Below are 15,494 nucleotides of genomic sequence, written 5' to 3' on the forward strand. Positions count from 1 at the left end.
ACATATCTTATATAATCAGACATATTTTAAGAGCTTGTAAGTTCTACTCATTTACAAGCAAGTTGCAAGAGCCGCCTCAGCAGCCGAGGGGCAGGAGAACTGGGCTGCAAGAGAGTCACGTTGTCGGGACCCTCTGAACTGTTTTGCTTTCTTTTTTTCCACTGTTCTATTTTGAATATTAAAGGGGAATTTGCTCAATATTTCTGTTTTTGTAAATAATCATTTTTCTTTATGTTTTAAAAAAAGAAAAAAGGTATGGATGTTCATTTTGGCTGTTTTATTATGATGTATAGCTAATGATCTGTCAGGTACTATTAGCTGCTATCTGACGTACCACACATAAATAAACAGTGCAGCAGGCTCAAGACTCTCACCCAATTTGGAAAACAGAGGAACACGACGGTAACCTGCAAAAGGAATCATATCTAATTAGGACAACAAAAATAAACCAGCAGTGTTCTCGATAGTGCTACCAAGAATCTAGCTTTACTAAGCATATGTAAAAACTGTAACTGCATAGTTATATTCATCTTGTATATTAATTTCCTAGAAAAAAGAAAATATCTGGTTTCTGTTCTGACTTCCTATTGCCTAACACTGAGCACACAGCTCACACTTCTCCTCCCTCAAAGTGCAGTGTGCTAAATTAGCCACCATCCTTCTGCTGCAGAAAGACTCTGTTTCTGAGGTACCGCTCAGATGGTGATAGAGAAGTAAACACATTGGGACAAGGTAATTGGAGGAATAGCATAAATCACCTCTGCAAGGTGACTGCAACATAAAGGCAGCTCTGAAAGAGTCAAGAAAGGATGATCTTGGGCTCCCAGGCTCTTCTTGGGCTGGCAGAATGAGTCACTGCTTTTCCCTTCTCTTTGATTCCCATGCTTTATTTCTTTGTGGTAGTCATGACTACTCTTAATTGAAACAAAAGAGTGATGATCCATGTAAAGAAATGCTCATCCATGCCAAGTTTGTCTAATTTATCTTCCTAGCGATCCCAAAGCACAATCCCACCTTCCACATGAGAACACGTTTCTATAATATACCACTGAGAGAAAATATGTGTCAATACATAAAATTTCCTTTACATCTGACTGTCACGGGTAGAGTTATTTGGTGTATACATGTGTGTCTTTGGGAAATGTAAGTTCTAATTGTTAGCACAATCATCTTACTTTTTGGAATATTACCTTTGTTCATGCATAGAACTGGTAAAGTATATTGGCCAAGAAATTCATTTCCGGTTATTAAACCTTGATTTTCAACAACGAAACGTATCAGAGCCAATTCTGGCACCTGAATAATGAATGTGAATGTTTCATTCCATCTTGGACAAAAAGCTGAAATATAAAGGAAGATATCATCAAAGAATCATAGACACTATCTCTAGGGAGTAATGCATGGTATCTGTTCTCTGAAATTTTTCTTTTCAACACTTAGTAATATTAATAGCTTATGTTTTAGAGCACTTAAATTTTTCACGCATCCAATGAGAAAGGAATAATAATGACAGTAACAATAATTATTGGGTTTTTAGTACTGCTGGGCAATATGATAAGAACTTCAAGTAGATAATCTCATTTCATCCTTACAACAAACCCATCAGGGTTATTAGTATCCATATTTACAGATGAGAAAACTGAGCCAGAAAGATGTTACGTAACTTCCTCGGGGTTTCACACACACAGCCATTAAGTGGCAGGACAGGAATTCAAACAAATGGAGTCCGATTTCAGAGCAGAAACATTTCATCACTAGGCAATATGACTGCTGTGTTTAGGCATTGCCCTAACAAAAGAGTTAAATAACATCATTTTTCTATACCGGCTCCTATTATGGGAAGAGCTCCATAGACAGTTGTTGGCCTGAGAGCTAAGTGCTCCAAAGCCAGCCTTTGATCCTTCTTTTGAGTAAGTGTTCATTTTAAAGTCCCAAGTAGATGAGTCATTTAGATCTCCAGCAAAATAATCATCCCAAACAACCATCTCTTGCCAAGTAAGAAATCCAAATTGTGTCACAATATGACCCAAATCATCCAATACTTAAGCATAATTTAATGGAATCAAGAAATTCACATCCAGATCAAATATACAGCCTACTTAGATTCAGAGAAAAATAATATGTATTGCTTTCATGTACAAAGGTAATGCTATGCTTGCTATGTCGATAGGTTTTGTTCTTTGAGTTACCTTTCCAGAAGTATGAAAGAATTTGTAACTAATTATATTTTCTGTTTTCTGTGGTGCATCTGTGGGCACAAGCACACATTTACCAGATAGTAATCCAGGATGCAATCTATGCCCATGAAAATATTAAACCAATTGACTCATGCTGGTATAATGAATGTATTGTCTTTCCTTAAGAAAAGAAATAATTCCATGGAGTGCAGGGGCAGATCTAAGAGTCAGTTCTTTTTTTATTTTTTAATCTTTTTATTAACATATAATGTATTATTTGTTTCAGGGGTACAGGTCTGTGATTCATCAGTCTTACACAATTCACAGTGCTCACCATAGCACATACCCTCCCCAATGTCCATCACCCAGCCACCCCATCCCTCCCACCCCCCACCACTCCAGCAACCCTCAGTTTGTTTCCTGAGATTAAGAGTCTCTTATGGTTTGTCTCCCTCTCTGGTTTCATTTTGTTTCATTTTTCCCTACCTTCCCTATGATCCTCTGTCTTGTTTCTCAACTTCCTATCAGTGTCAATTCTTTATAGACTCTTTAAAATGTGCACAAAATTCTTATACTGATTTATCTTCCTCCTCTAACCCTACTTCATTATAAACTCTCTCTCTCACACACATACACATATAGATCATATGTATTATATGCAAAAGCCCTTTTAGGAAAAAAAGAGAAAAAGAAAGAAGAAAGAAAGAAAGAAAGAAAGAAAGAAAGAAAGAAAGAAGAAAGAAAGAAAGAAAGAAACGAAGGAAGGAAGGAAGAAAGAAAGAAAGGGAGAAAAGGAAGGAAGAAAGAAAGAAAGGGAGAAAAGGAAGGAAGGAAGGAAAGAAGGAAGGAAAGAAAGGGGGAGAGGGAGGGAAGGAGGGAAAGAAAGAAACCAGGATAACAATTTGATAGTTACAAGCATAGTTTTCTCGGGCATGACCAAAACTGAAGAATTACTTCCACACCTTATCCAAATGTGATCTTTTTTCCTTCCAAACTCTCATTTCTCTTATTATACCGCAATTACTCTAGGAGCTAAGCCATCCTAGAATCCCTCTTTTTTTTTTTAAATTTTTTTATTGTTATGTTAATCCCCATACATTACATCATTAGTTTTAGATATAGTGTTCCATGATTCATTGTTTGTGCATAACACCCAGTGCTCCATGCAGAACGTGCCCTCCTCAATACCCATCACCAGGCTAACCCATCCTCCCACCCCCCTCCCCTCTAGAACCCTCAGTTTGTTTTTCAGAGTCCATCGTCTCTCATGCCTAGAATCCCTCTTGTCCAGCTATCTAGACTTTTATTCCTGCTAGTCTTCCTCATATACGTCCTCCACCCCTTTTCTGATGCCATGGGCCTTCTTTGACTGGAATTCCCCATCCTCTAGCCATGAAATCATATCCTGACTCTATTTTGTATTTCTCTCATTCTCTCGCATACACTTCTTCCTATCAAATCTGCAGAAACAATCTCCCTAAAACTCAAGTATGTTAGTGCTATATCCCTGTTCAAGAGTTTTAATTTTGTTCATTTTCTACAGAAAAGAAATTACCTAACATCTTATCATGGCTTTCACAATTTTCCATGGCCGTACCCAACATAACTTTCTCATTTTATCTTTAAGGACCCTGTATTCCACCCATATTAAATTTCTGTATTTTTCCCTAGCATATTTGAATTTAGTCTTCTCCAGGTTTTAGGGCTCATATTATTCCTTTTGCCTTCAATGCCTTCATCCTCAATCTCTGTAAAAAATTCTATTCATTCTCCAAGAACCATCTCCAAATTTGCCTGTTCCACTACAATTCTCATATTTTCCTTAAAACACTAATGACTTTATCATAATTGTTTTATTGTATCTCATCTCTCATGCCAAACTGAGAACTATCTACAATAGAGTTGATCAGGACATACATAGTAATACGTTTAATAAACAGAGATTTTAAGTTTCTTTGATACTTATCACCAGGATTCTAATAAAACAGGCTCAGTATTGTTAGATAAAGCAAATTTAATTTCTGTAGGAATATTTCCATAAAACCCAGGGATATAATCTAAATTCTAATGGGAGCTAGAATCATATTATGAGAGGTGCATTGAATAAACAAATGTTCTGTGCATTTTGTTATGAAGATTCAAGTAAGGGGATGAAGAGAACAAGAGATAGGGTACGATACGCTTCCTGACATAAGCAGTTACCATTTCGTGACACCGCCATCGTAGTATGCCTTCAATTCTAAGGCATGCCAAATACTGCAGTGAGTCTTCACCAATATCCCTTCCCATAGATAACCTAGGATGAAGTAGCCAAAACTTTCCTCATCTTCTTTCCATACCCTTTGCACTAGGGGGACACTGGAGGAGTATTTGGGGTGTCAGTACAAGGGGCAGATGGTGGATATTATTGGAGATCATCACCCAAGGAAAAAAAGACTAATACAACTGCACCTGTTTTTCCATTGGTGCCATTTAACCTGGCACATATTTCCAGACTCACAAATGAAGCCCTCTCTACTTTGGGAATATCCACCCAAAGAAGATTCTAGACTCAAGAATCAGTTCCTAGGTCTCCTCCAAGGTGACCCTGACTAAAGGTCAATCCCAGGAACCTACACTTTAATATCCTTAATGATTTCACCCTCAAGGAAGATGTGACGCTGTCAGTAGTGTATTATATAAAATATCACGGGATGCTGGAACTGAAAATCTTACCCAAGTCATTTCTTCCATTCCTACATTTCCCTTCTGGCAAAAATGACTGAATTATGAATCCAAATATTGTATGAGTAGGTTTCTATGGCATCCTTAGCCAGAGCCAAAAGCCACAGACCTTTGATCTAAAATAATTCAAACAGTGAAATAAAAATGGGTAACATACTATATCAGAATAATCATACGTTCTTTATTTTACACAAAGGTTAGAAGCTAAGTAGATTTGCAGCCATCAAAATGTCCCTTTAATTCAGCAATATGGGAAGAAACATGAAAAGGAGGTCAAAGGGAAAAAAAATAGTAATTTTTCAGGTCAGATAAATTTTTGTATCTGTAATCTAAAATATATCTAAACAACACATTGAATCACTATCAAATTGTTTTCGCTGCATATAACCCTTTGGTCATCTAAAACCTAATTCAAAGCCCTTGCCTTGGGAATAATAAAGATGTCTCAAAACTCTATCACTAGATAAATTTTAAGCTTTCAAACAAGAAGCCTAGTAGAAGTTCAATAAAAATATATTAGGAGCTCACCATTTCTTTTAATTACACGAGTCTGCCGTTTCACCTGATCATTTGGAACACCAAAAATTTCTAGAACCACTAGTGTGTCAGCTTTGTTAGATGATGAATGGTTACTGGGAGGTAACTGGATACCACTGATGAGCTGCACAAAAATATTTGAATGCAAAAATTTAAAAGGATATCAAACTGCATAATCACATAATTTCAAAATAAAATATGTATTCCAAAAAAATGATAGACTCTCAGTTCCCACAAAAAAATTAAAAGTGGAATATAACACAAATCTTAAAATTTAACTCCTTTCCTCAAGTGTCAGTAAGTGAATACTAGGAATATGTCTATATTATTCCACTTTACTAATATATAGTTATAGTAAAATTCACATTGTCTGAGATTTATAGTTCAACATTTTTTTAATTTTTAAAGTCTTTGTTATGGTTGTTATAAGGCACTGCTTAAAAGTATTGTTATAATCATAGTCTACTGTAATTCAGCTTGAATTACTCTGAAAACATGAACTATCTTGAAATTCATACTGTATGTAAACAGCCAAAAATTAGAAACAATATTAATACTACTTCTGAAATGTAAGAAAAAACACTGCATAATTTCCTATGACAGTATTTTTTTCATAGTATAATTTATGTTTGGATAATTTATGATAAAATTTTATATTATCTATTATTGTCAGTATTATCATAAGTAATTTGTGTCTGACAAAATCAATGATTTCATATGTATATTAGGGACTGGGTATCAGAAGAACGCTTAAAGTAATTAACAATAGTTTCATTTAACCTTGTATTAGTCAAACTAGCTGTTGAAGCAAAGTTTTGTCTTACTTTAGGGAACAAAGTCCAAACAAAAAACACTATTTCAAAGTGCACTAATTTGTAAAATGTACTAGTATAAAAATTCAGGCATAATTTCAATTTCTGAACATTATAATAAAAAGGAACAGGGGTGCCTGGGTGGCTCAGTCGTTAAGCGTCTGCCTTCGGCTCTGGTCATGATCCCAGGGTCCTGGGATCGAGCCCCGCATCGGGCTCCCCGCTCGGCGGGAGGCCTGCTTCTCCCTCTCCCACTCCCCCTGCTTGTGTTCCCTCTCTCACTGTGTCTCTCTCTGTCAAATAAATAAATAAAATCTTTAAAATAAATAAATAAAAATAAATAAATAAATAAATAAATAAAAAGGAACAAATAAATAATTGTTTGAAAAAAAAGAAAGGAGGAAGGAAAGAAGAAAGGAAGAGAAAAAAAGAAAAAGAAACAGAAGAAGTGCCAATGTATAATTTTTCCTTTCCTACATCCACACATTATAACATTAGCTGGAAACCAGAGTGACTATGTAAATATTTAACAACAACTATGGAATGGGCATTGATCAATCAGCCTAATTAGACATCAGGGAAGTTGGAACGTTGGCCATAATCAATAAGTACACTGATACCAGAGCCTCCCAGCTGAGTATCTCCTCCGCAGGTAACAGACCCTGACCAATACGGAGAAGGTTCGGCTTTGGTGCACCTTGTGTCAAAAAATATATAAAATAAAAAATAATAATAATTGAATATCAGAACGGAAAAAGAATTTAGAGTCTATTATTCAAATACTTTTTACACTCTGAGTCACAGAGCCCTTCCAGGTGCCACCACAGAGATAGATGTCAAAAAGAAAACCCTTGATGGTCAGCTAGAGTACCTCTGCTTTCATCTATTGGCCTTATGCATAAGATTTTGAACTTAGAAAATGGTTGTATCGTATTTATAAGTTTGAGAATGTTTGACCTAATCCAAAACTCTCCATTTGCAGATGACAGAGATTAAACCAGAAATGTTGAAATGTCTTCATCAAGGATATAAAGCTAATGGTAAACTAGGTCTCTTGATTCCCAAGTCATGCCTTCCACAACTTGTACAAGTTGTAATCAAAGCTCTCCAGGACGATCAAAGCAAGAGAGAAGGACCCACATGGCTATGGCAGCAGTTTGCCAGGAAAATCATTAATCCTGCCTGTTTTATTACCTACATCCCTATATGCCACTTACATCCCTATATGAGACCCTTCAGAAACAAAAAGGTGGCATCTGTAAACATCTGTGCATACTAGCTATCTTCCATCTTTGCTTTCTCAATGAAAGAACACATCTGTTCTCCTTACTATTTCTAACTTGCAAAAGAAATCATTCAATTAACTTACACATGTTGAGCATACACTTTGTGTCAGGCACTGTGGATAAGACTTGAACAAAACACAGTCTTTATCCTTCCAGGGCCTTCAGACAAGTGGGTGAGAAACACAAGTCTAAGTAAATAAACAATTACAGACATACCTCATGTTATCGAGCTTTGCTTTACTCTATTTTGCAGATATTGCATTTTTTACAAACTGAAGGTTTGTGGCAATTCTGCAATGAGCAAGTCTATGGGCACCATTTTCCCAACAGCAATTGCCCACTTCATGTTTCTCTGTCACATTTTTGTAATTCTCACAATATTTCGAACTTTTTCACTATTATTATATTTATTATGGGGATCTGTGATCAGTGATCTTTGATGTTACTGTTGTAATTGTTTGGAGGTGCCACCAACCATGCCCATATAAGACAGCACACTAATACATGTGTGTGTTCTGACTGCAGATGGGGTGGAGACAGCAAGAGAACTACAGTCAGAATTGGAGCCCCAAGATGTGACTGAATTACTCCAATCTCATGGTCAAACTTGAACAAATGAGGAGTTGGTGGATGAGCAAAGAAAGTGATTTCTTGAGCTGGGATCTACTCCTGGTGAAGATGCTGTGACGATTGTCGAAATGACAACAAAGGATTTAGAAGACTACATCAACATAGTTGACAAATGGTACCACAGCCACCCTGACCTTGAGCAACCACCACCCTGATCAGTCAGCAGCCGTCCACATCCAGGCAAGACCTTCCACCAGCCAAAAGATTGTGACTCGCTCAAAGCTCAGATGATGGTTAGCACTTTTTAGTGACAAAGTATTTTTAATTAAGGTAGGTACATTGCTTTTTTAGACATAATACATTGCACATTTAATAGACTATAGTATAAACATAACTTTCATATGCTCTGGGAAACCAAAAAGTTCATTTGGCTTGCTTTATTGTGATATTCACTCTATTGTGGTGGTCTGGAACCAAACCTGCAATATCGCTGATGTATACCTGTATAATACATATTATGGCATAGGGTGTTATGGAAAAACAAAACTACAAGAAGAAGCCTAACTAATTTAGTGTAGGGAAAAAAAAAACTTCTGAAAAGAAGTGACCGTTGAGTCTTGAAAAATGAGTCTGAATGCAACAGGCAGGTGAAGGATGGAAGAATGACCCAGTCAAATGAAAAAGCATATGTAATGCGTGGAGATGTCATATGGTTACAGAATAAGGTGCAAGACTAGAAGTGGAGAGAGATGGGCCTAGAGAATTAGGCTAATCCCTGACTAAGAAAGCAAGCAGGACACCCAAAGAAACATTAAGTAGGCATGATGAGATTAACACTGGGGCACAATGTCTCTGGGCAATTTGTGGAAGATGAATCAGAACTGAGACAGGCTATGTGAAAAACCCTTAGGAGGCCAAAGGAATAAATGTGATGACAGGTAACAAATTCCTTAAAAAAGGGGGGAGGGGGGTCAGTGGCAAATGGCATCAGACCAAGGGATTGGCTAAGGATGACATTTCTAATCAATAAAATTTAGAGATGGGACATGGGAAGTGACAGATGTGGAAGAGAAGAATGCTTCCCAATTTTCTAGCCTGAATTAATTGACACAATGAATTCAATGGAGATCACTGACATTTAAAGAAAATAAGATTGGACTAGGAAGGGATGTTCAGCCTTTAATATATTAAGCTTGACAGAACAAGGATTAAACAGGTAAGGATGTTAAGTAGGATATTTAAAATATGTCTTTACATTCCAGAAATGAAGTCAGATTGAAGATTTGAGCACTGTTGGTAGTTGAAACCATCAATGTATATAAAAGGACACAAGGAGAATATTTAGTTTGAGATAAGGATTAAGAAAAAGCCTTAGCCTAACAGACACATGAAAAAATGCTCTACATCACTTGGCATCAGGGAAATACAAATCAAAACCACAAGATATCACCTCATACTGGTCAGAATGGCTAAGATTAACAAGTCAGGAAATGAGATGTTGGCGAGGATGCGGAGAATGGGGAACCCTCTTGCACTCTTGGTGGGAGTGCAAGCTGATGCAGCCACTCTGGAAAGCAATATGGAGGTTCCTAAAAAAGTTAAAAATAGAACTACCTTATGATCCAGAAATTGCACTACTAGGTATTTATCCAAAGGATACAAAAATAGTGATTCGAAGAGACACATGCAACCCAATGTTTATAGCAGCAATGTCCACAATAGCCAAACTATGGAAAGAGCCCAGATGTCCACCGACAGATGAATGGACAAAGAAGTGGTATATATATATATATATATATATATATATATATATATATATATATATGTATATGCTTACTTTGAGTAGTATTCCATTGTATATATATCCATATATACAATGTATATCCATATATACAATGTATATCCATATATACAATGGAATACTACTCATCCATCAAAAAGAATGAACTCTTGCCATTTGCAGCAACATGTATGGACTAGAGGGTACTATGATACGCGAAATAAGTCAAAGAAAGACAAATACCATATGATTTCACTCATGTGGAATTTAAGGAGCAAAACAGATGAACAAAGGGGAAGGGAAGAAAAAATAAGATTAAAAACAGAGAGGGTGGCAAACCAGAAGAGACTCAACTCTGGGAAACAAACTGGGGGTTGCTGGAGACTAGGTGAGTGGGGGGATGGGGTACCTGGGTGACAGGCAGTAAGGAGGGCATGTGATGTAATGAGCACTGGGTGTTATATGCAACTGACGAATCACTAAATTTTACCCCTGAAACTAATAATATGCTATATGTTAACTAAATTGAATTTAAATTAAAAAATTTTTTTAAAAAGAAAAAGCCTTAACAACATAAATACTTCAGAGGCAGGTAGAGTAAAGGAGCCCACAAATTTGAGAAAGAAAGAATCACTTGGGAAGAAGAGAAAAAAAGAGAGAGAGAGAGGGAGAGAGGAAAGCCCCAGATGCACAGCAAGGAGATTTGTGAGGAGTAGGAGGGGACCATACAAAGTGGCTGATTCATCCCTTTTTCTCACTAGAACAACTACTACAATGACTAGACTAGGTGTTTAGAACAATGTAGCCTTTCGCATTTTTTCATTCACGCAAAAAAAACAACAGGGAGACACTGGTACAAATGTGGAAAATGTTGAAATACCACCCACCTTATAGGGGCTAAAGAGATCAACAGAAATTTAAAGGCCCTAAAGGAAGTCAATGGAACTTAAAATATTAATGTATACTTTCTAGCTTATATCATAACCAAAAAGTAAAAGAAAAAGTTAATAATCTTTTAAATTTTTGTATTAAAAAAATACAAAAAAAAAGGGTGCCTGGGTGGCTCAGTTGGTTAAGCGGCTGCCTTCGGCTCAGGTCAGGGTCCCAGGATCCTGAGATCGAGTCCCACATCGGGTTCTCTGCTCATCGAGGAGTCTGCTTTTCCCTCTGTGCTCTCCCTCTCTCTCTCTCTCAAATAAATAAATAAAATCTTAAAAAAATAAAAAATAAAAAAAATGCCAAAGTTATGATAATATTTGCAAAGTAAGCTTAATGGAGAATATTTTGCTGGATCCTAGAAAGAGTGCCAACTAATTGATTTGGGGCAGCATCCAGTGCTGGAGGCAATTTCTACTATATGCCCCTACTTTTCTACCCTATATGCCCCTACTTTTAGAGTCACAGAATCCAGGGCGTGTGGGTAGCTCAGTCAGTTAAGCACCCACTCTTGATTTTGGCTCAGTCATGATCTCAGGTTTGTGGGATCAAGACCCACGTCAGGCTCTGTGTTCAGCATGGAGTCTGCTTATCCCTCTCCCCCACCCCCTTGCTCACATTCTCTAACTCTCTTAAATAAATAAAATCTTTAAAAAAAAATTTAGAGTCACAAAATCCCTAACAACCAAGGAAAAAGTCAGCTACATACTTCACTGGTACTGTTTCTCTCAGGGGCTGAGATCATTTCTTTCTCATCCAACTTTGCTCTACTCTCTTTCCACATTAATCTCTGAGAGAAAGCAACATCTCTAAAATCTCCATTCTCAGCCAGGACAAAAAGGCTAGGGCCGGAAGTGGATGAAAGTGGTCCCCCAAGTCCTGTGACATCAGGACAGTAGAGGAAGGAGCCGAGAGAGGAAGGTTTATGAAGGGCATGCAGTCTGGGTTAGAGCGTCTCCTGCACTCTGACTGCCAGGACGCCAGAGCAGGGCAGCTCCCACCGGCCAGCACAGCCAGCAACACTCCCCTCAGTCAGAACAGCAAACACAAAAATCCTCGCCAGGGACAGCAATACAAGTACCACAATTCCAGAGCAGAATCTGAAATGGTTCATACGGTTCTAGGAGCAACCAGCTAAACCAAGAGAGGGACCAAAGAGCCCTACCCACCCAATTTGTTACAAACCACAGGTTTGTAGATACAATCTAAAATAGAATTGCTGGGGCGCCTGGGTGGCTCAGTTGGTTAAGCGTCTGCCTTCGGCTCAGGTCATGATCCCAGGGTCCTGGGACTGAGCCCCACATCGGGCTCCCTGCTCAGCGAGAAGCCTGCTTCTCCCTCTCCCACTCTCCCTGATGGTGTTCCTTCTCTTGCTGTCTCTCTCTCTGTCAAATAAATACATGAATAAATAAATAAATAAATAAATAAATAAATAAATAAATAAATAAAATATTTTTAAAATAGAATTGCTTATAACTAAGTGGAGAGAAAAAAGCTGAGGGCTTTTTAGAAGATTCAGGGACATTTAAAAAAAAGGAAATAAATAGAGCACTTAAGTTATAGAAAAATAAGAAAGTTTTCAGAAAGTCTATACTTTTTGGAAACAATAAATTTTAGACAACTACTTTTGCTCCCAATAAAATCACACAGAATCTAAGAAGACAGGTGTTGGGGGGTGGGGAAGGACGCTGGATAGGATACAGACAGAAATAAAAACGAAGCAGTATGAGGTAAATAAAAATTGGAGGGGAGAAACTGATAATGCAGGAGAAAAATTCATATCTACATTAGAATTGGTAAAGAATAAAATCAAATATGGAAGAAAACCAAAGGCAGAAAAAAAGAGACAGTGATAGAGTTGACAGGAATTAGTAAACATGCAGGCAGATACTCAAGAAAAGCATACGGATAACTTTTGGTTTCCAAATACTAATCAAAGAATATTCAGAGACAAGGGGCAAAAATCTGGAACTGTGAAAGTCTAATGCTGGAGATTAATGACAAAGCAAAGAGCTCCTAAAATTTTCTAGTAAAATTCTATAAAGTTAAGGAGGGAGAGAGTCGCATATCTACAAGGTAACTAGTGGGCTGAACTCAGACTTCTCTATCACAATATTAAATGCCTAAAGACAATGGGATAATATAGACTTTGGAGAGGAGAAGCTTTCAGCCTCAATATTTCTATTCACAAGCAGGTAATCATTCATGCAAAAAGTCAACAAAAAGTTTTTCAGATATGGAGCGATACTGAAAAAGATGAACAGAATTTTTTTTTTAAAGATTTTATTTATTTATCTGACAGATAAAGAGACAGCGAGAGAGGGAATACAAGCAGGGGGAGTGGGAGAGGGAGAAGCATGCTTCCCGCCCAGCAGGGAGCCCGATGCGGGGCTCGATCCCAGGACCCTGGGATCATGACCTGAGCCGAAGGCAGACGCTTAACGACTGAGCCACCCAGGCGCCCCAAGATGAACAGAAATTTAAAGGACATTAAAGGAAATCAATGGAACTCAAAATATTAATGCAGACTCTCTAGCTTCTATAGTAGCCTCCCCCAAAAAGAAAAAGTTATTCATCTTACCCTTATCGTAAGTGTAACTGGATCAATGTCTTTTGGTGTTTCATTTGGATTAAACTCTGTTTTAATATCTCTTAGGAAATGTGGTTTCAAAATATATCCAGAACAACCATTATCCAAAAATTTCCCATTTTGAAGATCCATAGGCAGACCAGGGGTCTGGAAATTTAAGGCCACTGTGAGAAAAAAGTATTTTGTTATTGTCAGGAAAAAGAGGGTACATCTAAAGAAACACAGCTCAAAGATTTACTGAAACCGAATCATGGATTTTATATGTCCAAACATTTTAAGAGTGAGCATCATTAGCCAAATAATTCCTAATTTTTAAACATGTCTTCCTGCTATGTGTATATTAATGTATGAAAGTGGGTTTTAATTTTTAAATTATTTTATAGCTTTGGTTTAAACATCAGAATGATACACAATATAGATTACAGAATAGCAATGTGTAGGTCAGATGACATTCAGGAAATATGAGAATAGAGAAAATCAGTACACTTAATGCCAGAAGAAAAGACACTGAATATATTTTAAATTTTCAGGCCCAAAGAGATACTGTTATCACTTGAAGAGGAAGTGGGAAACAAGCAGAGCAATAATTGGTATTAAAATATAGAAGTCCCTCCATAGAGGTTGGTAAAAAGCCACTGTATGCAGTACCATCCTCCACTGCCCCTAATACCCCCTCACCCACCTATCCTAACGCTGCTCTCCCCCTCCCTCCACAAACCTGTGGGCACTGCCACAAGCCAGGAGCAGAGGGGTTCACACCTGGTACCTGTGCTGTAACAGCGAATCAATTGGAATAGGGAGAGTCTGGTAAAGACAAGTAACAGAGCCACGTAATCTCATTCACTTTTCAATACTGTGAATGCAGAAGCTGGTGTAGAGTATAAAAGGAAGAGGTCCCTTGATTTAAAGAAGCCCTTAGCAAATCTTTCAAGCAAAGGATTTGATATTCACTGTCCTCTTACATCCATTTTGATGTCTTTTTTCCCTTCCTACCCTTCCAATGCCAACTCTTCATGAATTGAACTTCCATGCCCCTAACCCTCACTTAGAGTTACCCTCTCTGACCCATTTAGGAATAACTTCAGCTCTTGAAACTAATGATTCGTCATTATTGCCTGACCCTAAAACACCCAGGGCCAAAAAAATCTACTTGGGAAGCTCTTTTCATAAATCTTTCATTAATTCACAAAATGAACTATTTTATCTTATTTTGCAGAAACTCAATATTCTGTATAACATACCCATTTGACAACCTATATTCCAAAATTCTTGAGGATTAAAATTAGAGGAGTCTGCTCTTGTTGCTTTGGGATAAATTCTGGTAATGAACTTGCTGGTGTGAAGAATAAACTCGTGGCCTAAAAAAATATATATGAGAACATCGTGAAAGATTTCAAATAAATAATAAACTGCTATGCTTCTATATATTATATAAATTCTACAATTGTTTCAGTACTTTTGATACGTATGTCTTAGCAAAAATATTTGTAATTCATGGAAATCAAAATAAATCCATGCCTTTGTTTGACAGTGTAATTCACTGTTATTGAGAAGTTAATAATTTTTTATTATACAATTTTATGGATATTAATCATTCACTTGAGGAAAAAATGATTAAATAATATATTTGTTTTTCACATCCAAATTAATCTCACTTTGACATAAGAATATATAAAATTTTCAAATAAAATGCATCCATGTTTTAAAAAAAAAGTTGTATCTTTCTCCATTTTGTCTTTTTTTTTTACTTTGATTTTTGCATTAGGGCAGAATCACATGTAAGTCATATAAAGATATATAATGCCATCCAAATTAATCCAGTTGAATAACCAACAGATTCTCAGGGTTGAAAGGGATGTTAAAGTTATTCAGTTCAGCTCCCAACCCTAACCACCACAGCATCTTCCCTCAAAATTCCTTCAATCTCTGTTTGCATCTCTCCATTGAAAGAGAACTTGCTACCTCCCAGTACAGCAGTCCCCCCTTATCCGTGGTTTTGCTTCCGGTGGTCTCAGTTACCTACAGTCAACCGGAGTCTGAAGCAGATGCTCCTACTCCTGACAAATCACCAGAAGTTCGCCA

General features: G+C 37.2%; 1 protein-coding gene across 1 annotated transcript in view; it reads right to left on the reverse strand.

Annotated features, from left to right (window-relative positions):
* Positions 1 to 321: 321 nt before the first annotated feature.
* PLCZ1 (phospholipase C zeta 1) overlaps positions 322 to 15,494 on the reverse strand; it is a 49,962-nt gene continuing 34,789 nt past the window's right edge. The window contains 5 exon segments of the mRNA XM_036065644.1: positions 322 to 407; positions 1,191 to 1,340; positions 5,430 to 5,562; positions 13,404 to 13,576; positions 14,654 to 14,770. Of these exon segments, the coding sequence (XP_035921537.1) occupies positions 322 to 407; positions 1,191 to 1,340; positions 5,430 to 5,562; positions 13,404 to 13,576; positions 14,654 to 14,770 (659 nt within the window).

Source organism: Halichoerus grypus, chromosome 6 (genome assembly GCF_964656455.1).
Source record: "Halichoerus grypus chromosome 6, mHalGry1.hap1.1, whole genome shotgun sequence".
Lineage (NCBI taxonomy): Eukaryota > Metazoa > Chordata > Mammalia > Carnivora > Phocidae > Halichoerus > Halichoerus grypus.